This window comes from Acromyrmex echinatior, chromosome 11 (assembly GCF_024713525.1).
Source record: "Acromyrmex echinatior isolate Ae372 chromosome 11, ASM2471352v2, whole genome shotgun sequence".
In the NCBI taxonomy this organism is placed as follows: Eukaryota; Metazoa; Arthropoda; class Insecta; order Hymenoptera; family Formicidae; genus Acromyrmex; species Acromyrmex echinatior.
In genome coordinates, this window is record NC_141862.1 from 7,692,578 (window position 1) to 7,712,707 (window position 20,130).

The 20,130-nt window shown below is 30.6% G+C and overlaps 2 protein-coding genes across 18 annotated transcripts; both read right to left on the minus strand.

Annotated features, from left to right (window-relative positions):
• Window positions 1-545: 545 nt before the first annotated feature.
• Window positions 546-5,720, minus strand: LOC105146637 (terpene synthase-like). Of its 3 annotated transcripts, XM_087411306.1 has the most exons (10): window positions 5,611-5,682; window positions 5,449-5,530; window positions 4,323-4,489; window positions 4,129-4,227; window positions 3,859-4,013; window positions 2,254-2,395; window positions 1,703-1,823; window positions 1,467-1,606; window positions 1,293-1,395; window positions 546-1,098 (listed from the first exon to the last, which is right to left on the minus strand). In XM_087411306.1, the coding sequence occupies exons 4-10, from the start codon at window positions 4,192-4,194 to the stop codon at window positions 890-892; spliced, it is 936 nt and encodes a 311-aa protein (XP_087267432.1). In that variant the 5' UTR covers window positions 4,195-4,227; window positions 4,323-4,489; window positions 5,449-5,530; window positions 5,611-5,682; the 3' UTR covers window positions 546-889. The 3 variants fall into 3 exon arrangements, with proteins under 3 accessions (XP_087267432.1, XP_087267431.1, XP_087267433.1); XM_087411305.1 differs by lacking the exon at window positions 5,449-5,530 and having other exon boundaries at window positions 5,611-5,720; XM_087411307.1 differs by lacking the exons at window positions 4,323-4,489; window positions 5,449-5,530 and having other exon boundaries at window positions 5,611-5,689.
• Window positions 5,721-9,996: 4,276 nt separating this feature from the next.
• Window positions 9,997-16,393, minus strand: LOC147908115 (terpene synthase-like). Of its 15 annotated transcripts, XM_087411076.1 has the most exons (7): window positions 13,395-14,480; window positions 12,962-13,313; window positions 12,771-12,826; window positions 11,883-11,963; window positions 11,504-11,645; window positions 10,948-11,068; window positions 9,997-10,860 (listed from the first exon to the last, which is right to left on the minus strand). In XM_087411076.1, exons 5-7 carry the CDS (start codon window positions 11,615-11,617, stop codon window positions 10,649-10,651), a joined length of 447 nt encoding a protein of 148 aa, XP_087267202.1. In that variant the 5' UTR covers window positions 11,618-11,645; window positions 11,883-11,963; window positions 12,771-12,826; window positions 12,962-13,313; window positions 13,395-14,480; the 3' UTR covers window positions 9,997-10,648. The 15 variants fall into 15 exon arrangements, 14 of the variants coding, with proteins under 14 accessions (XP_087267202.1, XP_087267200.1, XP_087267198.1 ...); XM_087411074.1 differs by lacking the exons at window positions 11,883-11,963; window positions 12,771-12,826; window positions 12,962-13,313 and having other exon boundaries at window positions 9,997-10,389; window positions 10,555-10,656; window positions 10,784-10,860; window positions 14,414-16,385; XM_087411072.1 differs by lacking the exon at window positions 11,883-11,963 and having other exon boundaries at window positions 12,771-13,313; window positions 13,395-13,525; window positions 13,608-14,480.
• Between the last annotated feature and the right edge of the window lie 3,737 nt (window positions 16,394-20,130).

Consider the following 20,130-nt stretch of genomic DNA (forward strand, 5'->3'; position numbering starts at 1 on the left):
TATTAAATAGGGTTTTTCAACGGATATGGGATTGCATATTGCTCAATTAAAATATGGTTGTATGTACTTTTAGAGGAGAAGAGGATACCGTTACGGCCTCTTATTTACATGTTTCATGATAATATTATTAGTAATTAATATTTAAATTTAAAACTTATCGATTACATTCGTTGTCGAAGTGTAATTCATTAATCAATTTTAGATTCAAAATTATGAGAGAGAGAGAGAGAGAGAGAGAGAGAGAGAGAGAGAGAGAGAGGGAGAAAGAGAGAGAGAGACAGTTTTAATTTATTGATATACAAATCTGCGAAGAAAAAAACGCTATGCCAGGTATTGCATCGCTTTGCGTATGTCCGCATTTATACAATAGATAAATACATGTCACAAAATACACGCGCTTGTGTAAAATTTATGTACAATTTTGTTCTTAGAAGAAATGCTAAGAGGTATTTCCCGCTAATCGACAGAATATTTTTTTTCGGTGGATATGATTTATTGCTATAGCGTTTTATAAATAATTTTTTTCATCAAAGTTTTAAATGAAATTTTTTTTTTAATAAAATTTATTTATCTTTATTACATTTATTAATTACAGTATGCCGATATTAATTTTTATTATATTAGGTGTTGGAATTAATTCGTAGCGTTTTACAAGTGATGGGAAGTACTTTCATTAATGTATTTTTTAATGCTCATGTGAAATAAATAACATTCTTTCATTAAAAACGCTACGAATTAATTCTAACACCTAATATTTTGTTGATTATAGCTATTAATAAGAGATTATTTTATACAACGGTATGGATCAATTATACAATACTACGTATGATGTTTTATTAATAACAAAATACGTATTTCTGAATTTTTTATCATTTTGATTAAAGTATCTTTAGATACGTGTTTTCAACATCTTATTCCTGTAGTCGTCCAGAAGCTGTACCAAGAGCGGATTGCCACCTAAACGATCAATTTCGGTTCTTATTTTTTTTTCCAATTCATCAAGTACATCTTTTGTGTACTTAAATGAGCCGTAACTCTCTAATATTTTAACACAGTAACGTTTTACTTCAATATTCTTCGATCGTTGTTTTAAAATATCTTGAATTATTGTTAAGAATTTTAACATTATCTAAAAATTTTGTTATAAAAATTTTCAAAATATTAATTTTTAATTTATTAAATTATTAATATTAATTTTTAAATTATTAATTTTTTTATTGTCTATTTAATACGAAATATATTCTTTAATATTTACTTATATCATATTAAATATAATGTTTGATGAAGGATACTTATTATTTTCTTATCGTCAGGATTGTTTCTAAGCGCATGAATAATTAGGAAACTCATTTTTCCTTCGGTCAAATCATCGCAATAACTGTTCTCATTAGTATCCTATAATAACAATAAGTTTTGTTAAATTTGGTTCATAAATTTGGTAATTTAATTACATTATCGATTACCACCTCATCATGACGTAAATTGCAATAATCATCATGTATCTGGCGATACAATCCCATATCACTTGCTAATGACAAGACGTCTTCTTCATAAGTAGAAAATAGTTTCATTAATTTTACCACCATTATAATTAACCAAGCACTCTCTATAAAATTAATTAATATTGAAATTATACATATATGTAATATATATGTAATACGCTTTGTATATAGCAGAAGCTTATAAAGGCAAAAATATTTACTTCTTATTGCTAAAATATTGTAATCTTCTTCTTTCGGACAGATGAATTTTTCCTTCCAATATAAATCCATTCCTTGACCTTTGTAGTATTCCATAAATTGTTCAATCACAATTTTAACTGCCTGTTAAGATATAAAAATATGTAATTAAAATAAAAAATATATAATAAAAATATAATCAAAATTATAAAGAAGCGTTATCGGTCGGCATGGTAAAAAGTGCAATTTTATAATGAGATTTATATTTTAATAATTTATTTTATGATTTACGAAAAAAGTCGTTAACAACATTAAAATTGACATTCAGGATTAAGTTTTAATCATCTTCAACAGATAAGAAACTAGTAAAGACTGGAATCAACTCAATGAATTTTTATCTTTTTTATGCATGCAAGAATATCTAAAAAGGAATTTTGATAAAACTATCTATTTTATTTTGATTACTGTTATAAAATATCAAGAGAGTAAATCGCATTCAATTTTTCAAAGACATAATGCAAAAGACATAATGTAAAACATAATTTTACACAGACATAATGTAACCACTTATTACCATGGGATGTAAATTGATAAGTTTTTCACAAGCAAGAAATTGAAAATAATTTGCAGCGTTTATTGAGTAGTGAAGTCCATAAACAGAATGGGTTACAGGAAAACCACATCGCATAATGGCTTCATCTTGAATATCATCAAACCTATCAAGAAACAAAAACTTCATAAATTTATAAAAATATAGTGAAATTACCCTTTTCAGTCAGTAGAGAGGCTGTATTATTTTTTTTTTGTATCATTTACGTCAAAAATAAGTATAATAAAAAAAGGTGAAGCCAGAAATATAACAGATTGTAGCAGCAAAAGAATTATTGAACTAGAAGATCAAGACTTAACTAACAAATTTTTTAAATTTTTTATTATGTGTACAACTTTGCTTCCACTGTTTTTCCTAGATGGCTTTAGCGGTAAGTGGTGGTCGAAATAAATGAATCATAGACGTCATACAATAAACTTGGTCATCTGTCAACATAATCCCATAGAAACATTAATCGATTTGTGTCTGCATCATAAAGTTATTCTTTATTGAAAATGACAGTTTACGAGCTAAATTCTCGTCATTCGCGGGAGGTTTTAATTTTCTGCTTCAATATGATGAAATCTGCGGCTAAGGGTCTACAATACTTATGGTGAGACCGCTATTAGTGAAAGAACGTGTCGTGAGTGGTTTCAACATTTCAAGAACGGTGAAGACCGGCATAGCGGTGAAAAAGAGAAGGTTTTCCAAGATGCAGAATTGGAGGCATTACTTGATCAAGACTCGTGTCAAAATTAAAAAGAATTGAAGAAGAAAAAAAATTGGATCGATTTGTGGATCGCCTCAAAAGATGACCAGTTTTTTCAACGTGGAATTCGTACGCTGTTCAAAAGATGGGAGAAAGTAGTGGCCAACGATGGACAATACTTTGAACCATAAATATAATCAGTTTTTTACAATAAAGCCTCGAATTTCGGAAAAAAATGGCGGAAGTAAAGTTGTACACCTAATATATAAATCATTGTTAAAACGTGTTATACCCCCGCAATAAGAATGACATAAATTTTTTTAATTTTTTATTATGAGAAGATCGTATTCTAAATACATCGACTTTCAGTAAAAGTGATATATGTTAAATACTTCCTAAAGAAAAATAAGAGAGAAAAATATACAAGGAAAAGTTTTAAAAATAACAAAGGTAACATATAACACCGTAACAAAATTATTATCTTCTAGAAAATTTTGAACAAATAATTTGTGAGTAGTTCTAATAAGTTAACTTATATATAATTCTGCCAACGCGTAATATATAATAAATTTTATAAAATACTCAATGTTCTTTTTATCGCCCCCCCCCCTCTCACTTGTCTGAATAATTTTATATTAAACTGAAATTTTGTATTGAATTAAAATGGCTCTTGTCACATTTCTTGCGAGAGAACGATATGTTAGATGTATAAAAAGAGAAAATTTTTCGTAATATATATTCTAGAAGAAAATGTAATTTTCTTTGGAAAGATTGTATCTTATTTCTTATCGCACGCATATGATTTTAGAAAAAAATATACAAGTTTCATACATAAGGTTTGTATTTAAGTTTCAGTTATATTTTACAACAAAATAACTTACACGATGCATGCACTAAAGGCCATTTGCATTACTTCGTCAATCAGTTGCAATTTATCGGGTGATACTTTAAACCAATAATTAAAAATCGACGATATTTTTCTATATGGATGTACATCACTGCATTGCCGACTGTATTCGATCGGTTCTAAAAGTATCTATACAACAGAAATCAGTTAAAACAAGTAATAAAAACGAAAAGTTAGTAAAATTGAATTATGAAAAAATAAAAGAGATGTGAAAAAATAAAAGAGAAGTCGTTATAGAACTGACCTTGTACTCCTCCGTATTACCGCTTGACGAAGAGTAGAAAGGTACAACCTTTTTCATGTCTGTCATATTGCACTCTAAATTATTGTGATACGTAGGAAGCTGTAATTTTGATAAATTTAGACCAATGGTAAATGAGTTGGTAATAGTATTTAATTTCTTGCCTTATAATATCGAATAAAACTCGAATTACATACCAAACGCGTGAAATACGAGAAAAAGTGGGATCCCAGACAACACGAAGTCGACACAAAGTCGACTATTAGTTGGCTGGAGAAGTCAAGAATAGACTTTTTAGTCAAATCTGAATCAAATCTGTCGACTAATCCTCAAAGAGGTTGTACGTGTAAAATATGGGAGCCAGCTAGAATGCGTGAACGAATAGAAAGAAACAGAGAACGAGATGGCTACAGTGGACATGTACACTACGTACATGTCACTTTGACGTACAACTTATCTCAAAAGGCGCCAATAAATCGTACGTCATAGCATTGCCAAAGCTTGTGCGTTACGTGTACAACTTAAGTCTCTAAGGCCTGATTGTACCAACGTTACTTTGATTTTAAGCAAGGCTTAAAACTCTCTTTGTCTCCGTCTCTTTTTTAACTTTAAAATGAGATAGAGATAGTTTTAACTCTCGCTTAAAGTCAAAGTAATATTGGTGCAATCGGGTCTAAATAAATGTTATGACAATTCTTGTGCTCAGACTCTATCTTTAGAGACTGTAGAGTGGGTATAAAGAGAATGACGCCAATTAACCGGAAGTCGCCATTTGGTGTGCCTACATCTGAAATATCTACATGACGCAATTCATCGTTTTAACTTCTCTTTCTTTATCTAACTTACTTTAACTCACTGTCTTCTTCTAACTAACAGTAATTACACCTAATAGCATAACTAATCAGCGTTAGGCACATGCATTGGCGCCACTCTCTTTATACCCACACTAGAATCTCTAAAGATAAGGTCTGAGCACAAGAGTTGTAACTCTTACTTCCTAGATCCGATTGTATCAATGTTACTTTGACTTTAAGCGATACTTAAAAGTCTCTCTATCTTGTTTTAACAGCGAAAAGAGACAGACAAAAAGAGTTTTAAACCTTGCTTGAAAATAATGTTGGTGCAATCGGGTCTTAGAGTTTTTAAGTTGTAAACGTAAGTAACGCACAAACTTTGGCGTTTGACGTACGATTTATTGCCGTCTCTTGGAGATAAGTTGGAGTACGTCATACGTCACATGTATGTGGCGTCATTCGCACCATGTCGTCAATTAAAACTTGCTCACAAATGGGGTTTACAGCTTTTGAAAGAGTGAATTTTTACCTTTACTAATTTGCTTTTTTAACCACTGTATGATTTTTTTTCACCAAGTTTTTTAATGTTGAAGCACAAACGGCCCTTATTGCTTTAATATTGAATAATTCGGTTTAAAAAAAATCGTATTACAGGTCTATAAGAAAGCAAATTGAAATAGACTATGAATACCTGTCTAAAAGTGTATAGGCAGCTCTTACAGCTTTCTTCTCTGATGTTTTAACAGCAGTAATATGCAAAAGCGAAGAGTACAGACTCTTATATAGTGCATGAGACATGACGCATAAATAAATTGAAATGCTATAAATAAATCAACTAATCATAGTCCTCTTATATGGAAATAAAGGAAATAATAAACTTTGGTTCATTTTCTTATACATTTTTTTATGCGTTTCACAAGGGTACATGTTTTTCTCGTTTAAATCTATGATCTTATGTTAGATATCTCGTCGTTACCTATATAACATATAAAAAATTAAATTTAATGACTAAAAATTAAATTTGATTGCCAGTTACTCAATATTTATCTTTTTTTAAAGAATAAAAATCTTCTTTATTTATTCATACATGTATTTATGCATACAAAATGTATGCACGCGCGAGTAAATAAAAAATTCACTAAGAATAAAAAAAGTGTTGATTACCTTTTGATTGTGCATTTACGCGCAAATCATGATATTTTCCATTTTTGTGTACACAACGCAAATTATTGTATAAGCTCAGATAAAAAACAGTATTTAAAATTGGGCCATAAGACGTTTCCTGCGTCTAAAAGACGACTTAAAAATTTGTATCACAATTTTAGATTTTGTGTTGTTTGATAGGTGTCATCTATGTAGATTTATATATAGACAATTACCAAATATGATGCACAGGTCACATCATCAAGCAGCGGAAACTCGCGTCTATCAAAATATATTTCTTTTTTTTGTAATAAGCCAAGAAAAAATGTTATATATATAAATATATTTTATATATGATTATATATAAAATATATGTGTCAATTTTACCTATAATTAAATATAATTTTATGTAATTTTTGTAATTTTATTGTAGGGTAACTCTGGCAAATACGCCGCGCTATGATTTTAGATTCTTACTGTTAATATTAACATTGTTGTGAGTAGAATCGATTTGTCACTGTAATAAGCAACGCTATCATAAATTGTAATCTATATAAAATGATTACACTAGGATGTATAAAGACTTATTTCGCGATACATGTATATAGTGGAATAGTAAAACATGTTTTATAGCAAAATACAAGTTCTTTGCTTTCGTATTCTTTGTTTAGTTTCTTGTCTTGAATATCCCACTTGTTCGGGATATATACGACATTTTTAGCGAGCAGAGCATACAAAGTGCGCAGAATTGAGCACACTAAATGCAATAAACGCATTATATGAAATATGTACCTCACGTCATAACACTTGTAATATATGTAGAAAGATTGTAATTATTATTTAGTACATCATATATATATTTACCATTCTTATTCCTTAATAAACTTTATAAACACATTTTATATGTTACTGTGTCATCATACATCTTATTTATATGTATTATTTGTAAATTTTTCTTGAGCCGTACATACCTCCCTCCTCTTCTTATGAGTAGCCATATATCTCTCTATTGGATATGCAATATCCAATAGGGCAAAAATGCAAATGTTTAAAAAAATTTATTTTTTAATATGAAAAATAAATATTTCGGATTTCTAATATTTTTTTCATAGTAGTAGACAATACAAAGTTTTTACTGGTACAGTCCATTTAAGCATAGTAAATAATACTTAATAAATTAAGTTTTTGATAGGTGCGGGGCATACACTGGAGTTACCTTAAGTATATATAATTATATATATAAAACATTTTTTCCCGGGAATCTTTTAGCTTTTACGGAAAAACGTTGATTAGTTGTTGTTCAAAAGATGCTTCTATCGTGCGGTGTATTGAATAAATTTGAAATGTGTATTGAAGTCATAAGTCGTAAGTTCTTCATGTAACATTTGTAAAAGCGAAATTTTAAAGTGCAAACGTTTGTAATTAATGTCTTAAAATTTATAAACTGGATTTTTAAATATAACAATTCGTTGCCTCGAACATGCCACGAAAAATAAATAATGGATTTAATAAACTAGATTTTACTTTAATAAAAAGATACAATAAATATTATGCACATTGTACTTATTGCAACAAAATCAATAAAAGTTTATACACCTTTCTAAATTTAATTTTTAGAATTTTGACTATTTATAAACGTTTTCTAAAAAAAGTTGAGTGCACATAATTCATAAATTTAATAAATACTTACGTAATTTTATTTACATAATACTTATACAATTTATATTTAAAGTGGGAATATGTGTGCGTAGCTAAAATATTCAAAATGCATCACAGGAATATTCTAAAGATATCGCCGTATATTTTTATAACCAAATTCCTAGACGTATTTCGGACAATTTTACTCTAAGGTTGTAAAATTTTATAATTTAATTGTAACAAGCTGTATATTGTCATTAAAATACGAATAATAAAAGGACAATGGACAAAAGAGATATTTGCAAAATATAACGATAGAATAAATCAGATTTGAATGATAACTTAATGATAAAAAAATAAGAACAAAGAACACTAGTTGTACGCAAAATTTTTATGTAAATGTACGTTTGAAGTGTACATATGTAAAATTTATTTTTTAGAAAAAATATTGCTCGTTTAAAAACTAAGACATTACGATTATTTGTAAATATAAGGCATATGACTTTGCTTATACCGTTTTTTTCCGAAATTCGAGGCTTTATTGTAAAAAACTGGTTATACATTTATGATTCAAAGTATTGTCCATCGCTGGCCACTACTTTCTCCATCTTTCGGGCAGCATACGAATTCCGCATCGAAAAAATTGGTCATCTTTTGAGGCGATCCACGAATCGATCCAATTTTTTACTTCTATGTAAGACCGGAAGTGCTGGCCAGGTCGTATGCCGTTGATCGAAACAAGTGATAGTCAGAGGGAGCAACGTCTGGAGAATACGGCGGGTGGGGTAGGACTTCCCATTTCAACGTTTCCAAGTATGTCTTGACCACTTTCGCAACATGGGGTCGAGCATTGTCATGCAGACACTTTATCGTGTCTCTCGTTGTATTGCGGCCGTTTGTCTTTCAATGCTCGGCTCAAACGCATCAATTGCGTTCGACTGATCGCCTGTGATTGTTTCAGTCGGTTTTAACAGCTCATAATATACTACGCCGAGCTGGTCCCACCAAATACAGAGCATGATCTTGGAGCCGTAAATATTCGGTTTGGCCATCGACGTGAAGCATGGCCGGGAACTCCCCATGATTTTCTGCGCTTGGGATTATCGTAATGAATCCATTTTTCGTCCCCACTCACAATGCGATGCAGAAAGCCCTTCCGTCTTTGCCTTTCAAGCAGCTGTTCACAAGCAAACAAACGCCGTTCAACATCTCTCGGCTTCAACTCGTACGGCACCGAATTTCCTTGCTTCTGAATCATTCCCATGGCTTTGAGACGTTTTGAAATGGCTGATTGAGTCACTCCTAATGATCGTGCCAATTCTTTTTGATTTTGACAAGAGTCTTAATCAAGTAATGCCTTCAATTCTGCATTTTCGAAAACCTTCTCTCTTCCACCGCTATGCTGGTCTTCGATGTGAAAATCACCGTTCTTGAAGTGTTGAAACCACTTACGACACGTTCTTTCACTAATAGCGGCTTCACCATAAATATTTGAAAGCTGAGCCTCAGCCGCAGATTTCTTCATATTGAAGCAGAAAATTAAAACCTCTCGCAAATGACAAGAATTTGGCTAAGCTGACATTTTCAATCGAGAATAACTTTATGATGCAGACACAAATCGACTAATGTTTCTATGGGATTATGTTGACAGATGCCCAAATTTATTGTGTGACGTCTATGATCTATTTATTTCGATCACCACTTACCGCTAAAGCCATCTATACGAAAAAGGTATAAACAAAGTCATACACCTAATATGTGAGTATTATCATAATGTGTAGATATTATATCATGTTCAAGAGTAAAATTTAGTAAGCACGTATATTTATAGAGTCGATGTTTGAATGTATTAACATTAAGATTTTAATAAAAATATCAACTGACTAAAAATATCTGCTATTCCTAATAAATATATTTATATATTAAATAATGTATTGCACTACGTATTAATAAATACATGTTGCGAGTTATCAATTATCATATCAAGAAAAATATTATTTTAATAAATGTATATAGTAATTATTTTCATTCTAATATATCCTATTCTTTCAAAAGACTATTTGAGTTAATATAACGGAATTTTTTAGAAAGGAATTTATTTTTTATCACTTTTCATGTGTCCTCATTTTTATAGAAAAATATATGTCACAAATATATGCGCTTGTGTGAGATTCATGTAAAATTTTTTACTTAGAAGAAATGTTAAGAGAAATTTCCCACTTACAGGCAGAATATTTTTTTTAGGTGCATATGACTTATTACTATAGCGTTTTACAAATGATTTTTTTCAGCAAAGTTTCATAAATAAGCCATATTTATGTTTATTTGTATTTATTTTTATTACATTTTGTTGTTTATAGCTATTAATAAGAGTTTGTGTTATACAACGAAATGGATAAATTATACAATGCTACGTCTAACGTTTTATTAGTAACAAAATACGTATTTCTGAATTTTTTATCATTTTGATTAAAGTATCTTTAGATACGTGTTTTCAACATCTTATTCCTGTAGTCGTCCAGAAGCTGTACCAAGAGCGGATTACCACCTAAACGATCAATTTCGGTTCTTATTTTTTTTTCCAATTCATCAAGTACATCTTTTGTGTACTTAAATGAGTCGTAACTCTCTAATATTTTAACGCAGTAACGTTTTACTTCAATATTCTTCGATCGTTGTTTTAAAATATCTTGAATTATTGTTAAGAATTTTAACATTATCTAAAAATTTTGTTATAAAAATTTTCAAAATTTGATACGTTTATCATTTAATTTTTTTATTGTCTATTTAATACGAAATATATTCTTTAATATCTACTTATATCATATTAAATATAATGTTTGATGAAGGATACTTATTATTCTCTCTCGTCAGGATTATTTCTAAGCGCATGAATAATTAGGAAACTCATTTTTCCTTCGGTCAAATCATCGCAATAACTGTTCTCATTAGTATCCTATAATAACAATAAGTTTTGTTAAATTTGGTTCAAGTAATTTAATTAAATTATCGATTATCATCTCATCATGACGTAAATTGCAATAATCATCATGTATCTGGCGATATAATCCCAAAGTACTTGCTAGTGACAATACATCTTCTTCATAAGTAGAAAATAGTTTCATTAATTTTACCACCATTATAATTATCCAAGTACTCTCTATAAAATTAATTAATATTGAAGTTATACATATATATGTAATATGCTTTGTATATAGCAGAAGCTTATAAAGACAAAAATATTTACTTCTTATTGCTAAAATATTGTAATCTTCTTCTTTCGGACAGATGAATTTTTCCTTCCAATGTAAATCCATTCCTTGACCTTTGTAGTATTCCACAAATTGTTCAATCACAATTTTAACTGCCTGTTAAGATATAAAAATATGTAATTAAAATAAAAAATATATAATAAAAATATAATCAAAATTATAAAGAAGCGTTATCGGTCGGCATAGTAAAAAGTGCAATTTTATAATGAGATTTATTATTTTAATAATTTATTTTATGATTTATACGAAAAAAGTCGTTAACAACATTAAAATTGACATTCAGGATTAAGTTTTAATCATCTTCAACAGATAAGAAACGAGTAAAGACTGGAATCAACTCAATGAATTTTTATCTTCTTTATGCATGTAAGAATATCTAAAAAGGAATTTTGGTAAAACTATCTATTTTATTTTGATTACTGTTATAAAATATCAAGAGAGTAAATCGCATTCAATTTTTCAAAGACATAATGCAAAAGACATAATGTAAAAGATATAATTTTACACAGACATAACGTAACCACTTATTACCATGGGATGTAAATTGATAAGTTTTTCACAAGCAAGAAATTGTAAATAATTTGCAGCGTTTATTGAGTAGTGAAGTCCATAAACAGAATGGGTTACAGGAAAACCATTTCGCATAATGGCCTCATCTTGAATATCATCGATCCTATCAAGAAACAAAAATTTCATAAATTTATAAAAATATAGTGAAATTATCCTTTTCAGTCAGTAGAGAGGCTGTATTATTTTTTTTTGTATCATTTACGTCAAAAATAAGTATAATAAAAAAAGGTGAAGCCAGAAATATAACAGATTGTAGCAGCAAAAGAATTATTGAAGTAGAAGATCAAGACTTAACTACAAAATTTTTTAAATTTTTTATTATGTGTACAATTTTGCTTACACTGTTTTTCCTAGATGGCTTTAGCGGTAAGTGGTGGTCGAAATAAATGGATCATAGACGTCATACAATAAACTTGGTCATCTGTCAACATAATCCCATAGAAACATTAATCGATTTGTGTCTGCATCATAAAATATTCTCTATTGAAAATGTCAGTTTACGAGCTAAATTCTCGTCATTCGAGGGAGATTTTAATTTTGTGCTTCAATATGATAAAATCTGTGGCTAAGGCTCTACAATATTTATGGTGAGGCCTATTAGTGAAAGAACGTGTCGTGAGTGGTTTCAACACTTCAAGAACGGTGAAGACTGGCATAGCAGTGAAAAAGAGAAGGTTTTCGAAGATGCAGAATTCGAGGCATTACTTGATCAAGACTCGTGTCAAAATTAAAAAGAATTGAAGAAGAAAGAAATTGGATCGATTTGTGGATCGCCTCAAAAGATGACCAGTTTTTTCAACGTGGAATTCGTACGCTGTCCAAAAGATGGGAGAAAGTAGTGGCCAACGATGGACAATACTTTGAACCATAAATATAATCAGTTTTTTACAATAAAGCCTCGAATTTCGGAAAAAAACGGCGGAAGCAAAGTTGTACACCTAATATATAAATCATTATGTTAAAACGTGTTATACTCCCGCAAGAATAACATAAATTTTTTTAATTTTGTATTATGAGAGGATCGTGTTCTAAATACATCGACTTTCAGGAAAAGTGATATATGTTAAATACTTCCTAAAGAAAAATAACAGAGAGAAAAATATACAAGGAAAAGTTTTAAAAATAACATCAAGGGTAACATATAATACCGTAACAAAATTATTATCTACATTACTTCTAGAAAATTTTGAACAAACAATTTGTGAGTAGTTCTAATAAGTTAACTTACAGTGCGACAAATATGTTCCCGGTCACGAACCACATCTCAGCAACCAGTGGCGACATCTGTGCGTTCAAACATGCATTTTAAAGGTTGAACATTTTGCTATCATCTGTCAAAGTTTCATTCATTTTGGTTGACATATAACGAAGATATGACAGTTCATGTTAAACAAGATTTTGGTAGAGGTAGAAATTTACCAATTACTGGTGCATATTATCTCGAAGTTTTAAAGCGATTGATGGGCAGAATTCGCCCCGTATTCGCCCCGAATATCGTGATCCAGAAGATTGGTCTTTGTTGCATGATAATGCACCGAGTCACATTTCATTGATTGTCCGCCAATGTTTGACTCTTCTTTGGAAATCGTGTCTCTGTGTTAAACCATCCACCGTATTCACCTGATTTGGCCCCCTGCGACTTCTCATTATTCCCAAAATTGAAATTGAAATTGAAAGGATGCTTTTTTGATGACATTCCGATCATCCAATCAGCTTCTACACAGGCACTAGAGGTGTTACGTCCCAAGGTCCAACCGTTGGTAATTGATACCTGGACAAACCGGGGACCAATGGCGGGTAACAAATCGAGAGTTGCGCGTCCTTTCGATTAAGAAGAAACCTATGGTAATACCTTCATGAATCTTGCTGGTGATTCGGTCCGTGGTGCGGGACGCGCGGCTCAGTCTGGACTCTGATTGGTCAGGCTCCTTGTAGGTGCTTGATGATTGGCCGGCGCTGATTCCGCTCGTTCACACACACGATCTCCAAGTTAAACGATAAACGTATACGCGCGGCGTTTATTGTAAAAGGAGAGGTTTCGTCAAATATTAATGTATATACGTACTTATAATTGCTCAAAAGTAATTAGTGTATTTTATAACTTCTGCAGTTGCTACACACATATCCAGACTTATGTTATAACTATTTATAATAATTAGACGCGGTTAACTAGGAAGATTAAATAAGATGTACCTATGATTAGATTGGATTGCTCACGCGAGTAGAATTTAGGAATTTAACTAGAAATCGCGATACTCTGGAAGAGACCGTTTCTCTTCGACCCCGGGAAGTTTTGAACTACTCCTCAAAAACTCGCTGCTCGCGAGAGCAAGTCCCGTTTTTAGAACCCGAACGCTTTCAGGAAAAAGGTGCCCCTCCATGCTGGTAGGGCGCGTGAGGTGGGGAGAAGATGTCAGGGGCGGTCCCTGCAGTTCTAGTGCCCCGTCGGTTATTGAAGTAAAGAAAAATTTGTAATTTGGCCAGGGACATTCCTGGACAAGTTTTATAAGTACCGCTGACGTGACAGAGGCAATTCCGCAAATTGAGCTAGAACGTGCATTTGAATCACTATTGAATCGCTGTAACAAGTGAGTATTGCCAGAGGAGAATATTTTGAATAATAAAACCAAAAAATATGCATATTTGTTGTTTCAATTATGATTTTCCCTGTCCGGGAACATATTTGTCGCACTGTGTATATATAATTCTGCCAACGCGTAATAAATAATAAATTTTATAAAATACTCAATGTTCTTTTTATCGTCCCCCCTCCCCTCTAACTTGTCTGAATAATTATATATTAAATTGAAATTTTGTATTGAATTAAAATGACTATGAATACCAGTCTAAAAGTGTATAGGCAACTCTTACAGCTTTCTTCTCTGATGTTTTAACTGCAATAATATGCTACAGCGAAGAGTACAGACTCTTATATAGTGCATGAGACATGAGGCATAAATAAATCGAAACGCTACAAATAAATCAACTAATCATAGTCCTCTTACATGGAAAAAAAGGAAATAATAAACTTTGATTCTTTTTATTATACATTTTTTTATGCGTTTCACAATGGTACATGTTTTTCTCGTTTAATCGTCTATGATCTTATGTTAGATATCTCGTCGTTACGACGTAATTAACATATAAAAAATTAAATTTAATGACTAATAATTAAATTTGATTGCCAGTTACTCAATATTTATCTTTTTTTAATGAATAAAAACATTCTTTATTTATTCATACATGTATTTATGCATACAAAATATATGCATGTGCGAGTAAATAAAAAATTCACTAAGAATAAAAAAAGTGTTGATTACCGGGATTGTGCATTTACGCGCAAATCATGATATTCTCCATTTATGTGTAGACAACGCAAATTATTGTATAAGCTCAGATAAGAAATAGTATCTAAAATTAGGCCATAAGACATTTTCTGCGTCTAAAAGACGACTTAAAAATTTGTATCACAATTTTAGATTTTGTGTTGTTTGATAGGTGTCATCTATGTAGACTTATATGTAGACAATTACCAAATATGATGCACAGGTCACATCATCAAGCAGGAAATTCGCGTCTATCAAAATATATTTCTTTTTTTTGTAATAAGCCGAGAAAAAATGTTATATATATAAATATATTTTATATGTAATTATATATAAAATATATGTGTCAATTTTACCTATAATTATATTTAATTTTATATAATTTTGTATAGGGTAACTCTGGCAAATACGCCGCGCTATGATTTTAGCTTCTTACTATTAATATTAACATTGTTGTGAGTAGAATCGATTTTTCACTGTAATAAGCAACGCTATCATAAATTGTAATCTATATAAAATGATTACACTAGGATGTATAAAGACTTATTTCGCGATACATGTATATAGTGGAATAGTAAAACATGTTTTATAGCAAAATACAAGTTCTTTGCTTTCGTATTCTTTGTTTAGTTTCTTGTCTTGAATATCCCACTTGTTCGGGACTTGTACGGCATTTTTAGCGAGCAGATTTATGCCCAAAGCATACAAATTGCGCAGAATTGAGCACACTAAATGCAATAAACGCATTATATGAAATATGTACCTCAAGTAACACTTGTAATATATGTAGAAAGATTGTAATTATTATTTAGTACATCATATACATATTTACCATTTTTATTCCTTAATAAACTTTATAAACACATTTTATATGTTATTGTGTCATCATACATCTTATTTATATGTATTATTTGTAAATTTTTCTTGAGCCGTACATACCTTCCTCCTCTTCTTATGAGTAGCCATATATCTCTCTATTGGATATGCAATATCCAATAGGGCAAAAATGCAAATGTTTAAAAAAATTTATTTTTTAATATGAAAAATAAATATTTCGGATTTCTAATATTTTTTTCATAGTAGTAGACAATACAAAGTTTTTACTGGTACAGTCCATTTAAGCATAGTAAATAATACTTAATAAATTAAGTTTTTGATAGGTGCGGGGCATACACTGGAGTTACCCTAAGTATATGTAATTATATATATAAAACATTTTTTCCCGGGAATCTTTTAGCTTTTACGGAAAAACGTTGATTAGTTGTTGTTCAAAAGATGCTTCTATCGTGCGGTGTATTGAATAAATTTGAAATGTGTATTGAAGTCATAAGTCGTAAGTTCTTCATGTAACATTTGTAAAAGCGAAATTTTAAAGTGCAAACGTTTGTATTAATGTCTTAAAATTTATAAACTGGATTTTTAAATATAACAATTCGTTGCCTCGAACATGCCACGAAAAATAAATAATGGATTTAATAAACTAGATTTTACTTTAATAAAAAGATACAATAAATATTATGCACATTGTACTTATTGCAGCAACAAAATCAATAAAAGTTTATACACCTTTCTAAATTTAATTTTTAGAATTTTGACTATTTATAAACGTTTTCTAAAAAAAGTTGAGTGCACATAATTCATAAATTTAATAAATATTTTCGTAATTTTATTTACATAATACTTATACAATTTATATTTAAAGTGGGAATATGTGTGCGTAGCTAAAATATTCAAAATGCATCACAGGAATATTCGCCGTATCATAAAGATATCGCCGTATATTTTTATAACCAAATTCCTAGACGTATTTCGGACAATTCTACTCTAAGGCTGTAAAATTTTATAATTTAATTGTAACAAGCTGTATATTGTCATTAAAATACGAATAATAAAAGGACAATGGACAAAAGAGATATTTGCAAAATATAACGATAGTAGAATAAATCAGATTTGTGAATGATAACTTAATGATAAAAAATAAGAACAAAGAACACTAGTTGTACGCAAAATTTTTATGTAAATGTACGTATGAAATGTATTAGGTGTTGGAATTAATTCGTAGCGTTTTTTAATGAAAGAATGTTATTTATTTCACATGAGCATTAAAAAATACATTAATGAAAGTACTTCCCATCACTTGTAAAACGCTACGAATTAATTCCAACACCTAATACATATGTGAAATTTATTTAAAAAAAAAAATACCGATGCTCGTAAAACTAAGACATTACGATTATTTGTAAATATGTGATTATTATCATAATGTCATAATGTTTAGATATTATTTCATGTCCAAGAGTAAAATTTAGTAAGCATGTATATTTATCGAATCCTCCTTTTTAAAAGCGAAAAGAGACAGAGACAAAAAGAGTTTTAAACCTTGCTTGAAAGTAATGTTGGTGCAATCGGGCCTTAGAGACTTAAGTTGTAGACGTAAGTAACGCACAAACTTTGGCGTGTGACGTACGATTTATTGCCGTCTCTTGGAGATAAGTTGGAGTACGTCATACGTCACATGTATGTGGCGTCATTCGCACCACGTCGTCAATTAAAACTTGCTCACAAATGGGGTTTACAGCTTTTGAAAGAGTGAATTTTTACCTTTACTAATTTGCTTTTTTAACCACTGTATGATTTTTTTTCACCAAGTTATTTAACATTGAAGCAAAAACGATTCTTATTGCTTCAATGTTGAATAATTCGGTTAAGGAGGTATAACACCTTTTATGGCCAAAATCGACCTCATTTTCAAGATTTTTTTTTTACATACAAAGAAGTGCGCAATTCAAAATCGGGTCTTTTTTATTTACATATTAAAGACACTGAACATATTTTTTGTTTTTGAAAAATCATCATGGTTTATAAAATAAACGCCGTCAAAAGAGGCCGCTAGCATCGCGTATGTCTTGCTGGTGTACACGATTGTGGCTGACTGGAGTGACTTAAAGCAAAAATACAAATTGGTTCTTAATCTGTGATAGTTTGGCTAAGGTAGTACCGGTGGATTTTAAAAAATATCAATTTTTGAGAAAATGGCGCGACTTTGAAAAAAAAAATCGAATTTTCGCCTAAAAATCTGACATAAAATCGATTGCCAAAACAAATCTAGTGATTTTTTTTAAAAAAGGCTAGGTAGTACCATAAAGGCACCCATGCTGAGTATAAAGATATTTGATTTTTGTTGATCGGATAAAAATTGTGGGCGTTGTGATGTACACCAGCTTGAAAAATAGTGTTTTTCAGAAAACGCGTTTTAAATTTTGGTACGAGAAATCTTGCAATTATTAGCTTATTACCTTAATCGGCAATGCCTGGCCCGTACAATTGTCCTTCCAAATTAAGGTCCTCATCATCTTTGGCCTTTTTATTGGACATGTCAAGTCTCCGAGCTGCTTTAGCTTCCGCAGTCATGGCGCGCTCGGTTGCGCGGATCCGCCGTTCATCGGTTTTTATGCAAAAGTTGTAGCAGGTGGTACCGATCGTTAAGTTAAGAACTTGCATAATTTCCAATACACTTTTTAGGCCATCGTTGAAATTGCAAACAGCAATATTTGCAGCAATATCAACGATCGCCTTGCTGCTGTGGACCCCTTTCGGCGCTATAGACCACAGCATAGAGTTGAAGCTCTCGTTGTTATTTTGAGTATACCCGCCAAGACAGCGGGATAATAAATCGTCAGAACTTAATTCTTCGTAGATAGGCTTGACTGCTTTGAAAACTTTATCCTGAAATACTTGACAAACACAAGAGGTAGGCAGCGAGCTCGGTGAGCGTCCCGAGGCCCTCTCCCCGCGCTAGAGGTAACACACAAACATAGTTGTTTTCGACGTGAAATAAATTCAAGATCGTTTAGGCGTTAATGGGATCATATTCTAGACATCTTAAAGTATCATTTAAGCTAATAAAAAATTTTTTTTATTTTTTGATGCCGCAAAGGTGTTATACCCCCTTAAAAAAGAACTCATATAACAGGTCTATAAAAAAACAAATTGAAATCGACTATGAATACCGGTCTAAAAGTTTATAGGTAGTTCTTACAGCTTTCTTCTCTGTTTATAATGTTTTAACTGCAGTAATATGCTAAAGCGAAGAGTACAGACTTTTGTATAATGCATAAGATATGAGGCGTAAATAAATCGAAACGCGATAAAAAGATCAACTAATCAAAGTCCTCTATTGTATGGAAAGAAAGGAAATCAAAAACTTTTGTTCATTTTATTATTTATTATACGTTTCACAAGAGTACATGACGCTTAAATTTATGATCTTATGTTAGCTATTTCGTCATTACGACATAAATAACACGAAAAAAATTAAATTTAATGACTAAATTAATGAATAAATTTGATTGGCAGATTATCAATATTTGTCTTTTTTTAATAAATAAAAATTTTTTTTATTCATTTATACATGTATTTATGCATACAAAATATATGTTCGCGCGAGTAAAAATTTTATCACGAATAAAGAAAGAGTTGAATAGGATTGTTTACGCGCAAATTATGATATTCTCCGTTTATGTAGACAACACAAACTATTGTATAAGCTCAGATAAGAAAGAATATCTAAAATCGGGCCATAAGACGTTTTCTGCGTCTAAAAGACTTAAAATTTGTATCACAATTTTAGATTTTGTGTTGTTTGATAGGTGTCATCTATGTAGACTTATATATAGACAATTTCCAAATATGGTGCGCACACATCTCTAGCAGCGGAAATTTGCGTATATCAAAATATATTTCTTTTTTTTGTAATCCGCGAAAAAATGTTATATATATGAATATATTTTATATATAATTATATATAAAATATATGTGCCAATTTTACATATAATTATATATAATTTTATATAATTTTATATATAATTTTATATAATTTTGTACAGGGTAACTCTGGCAAATACGTCGCGCTATGATTTCAGCTTCTTACTGTTAATATTAATGAAATTATTGTGAGTAGAATCGATTTGTCACTATAATAAGTAACGTCATCATAAATTATAATCTATATAAAATGATTACTATAGGACGTGTAAAAGACTTAGTGGTTTTGCGATATATACGTGTAGTGGAATAGAAAACATGTTGTGTAGCCAAACACAAGTGCTTTGCTTTCGTATTCTTTGTTTAGTTTGTTGTCTTGTGCGAAAGAAAAAAAACACTATGCGAATCACATCGCTTTTCGTGTGCCCTCATTTTTATAGATAAATACATGTCACAAAATACCCGCGCTTGTGTGAGATTCATGTACAATTTTTTTCT

Bases quoted from the DNA above. Each gene is read 5' to 3' on its own strand.
- LOC147908115 (XM_087411068.1), bottom strand. From the start codon at position 14,484: ATGCACTATATAAGAGTCTGTACTCTTCGCTGTAGCATATTATTGCAG. The intron at 11,069-11,503 runs GTAATAAGTGGT...ATATCTTAACAG, and splicing joins TTATCAATTTACATCCCATG to GCAGTTAAAATTGTGATTGA. The intron at 10,861-10,947 runs GTAAATATTTTT...TTAATTTTATAG, and splicing joins CAATATTTTAGCAATAAGAA to AGAGTACTTGGATAATTATA.
- LOC105146637 (XM_087411305.1), bottom strand. From the start codon at position 4,194: ATGACAGACATGAAAAAGGTTGTACCTTTCTACTCTTCGTCAAGCGGT. The intron at 2,396-3,858 runs GTAAGTTATTTT...GTTTCTTGATAG, and splicing joins GCCTTTAGTGCATGCATCGT to GTTTGATGATATTCAAGATG. The intron at 1,396-1,466 runs GTGGTAATCGAT...TTGTTATTATAG, and splicing joins GCAATTTACGTCATGATGAG to GATACTAATGAGAACAGTTA.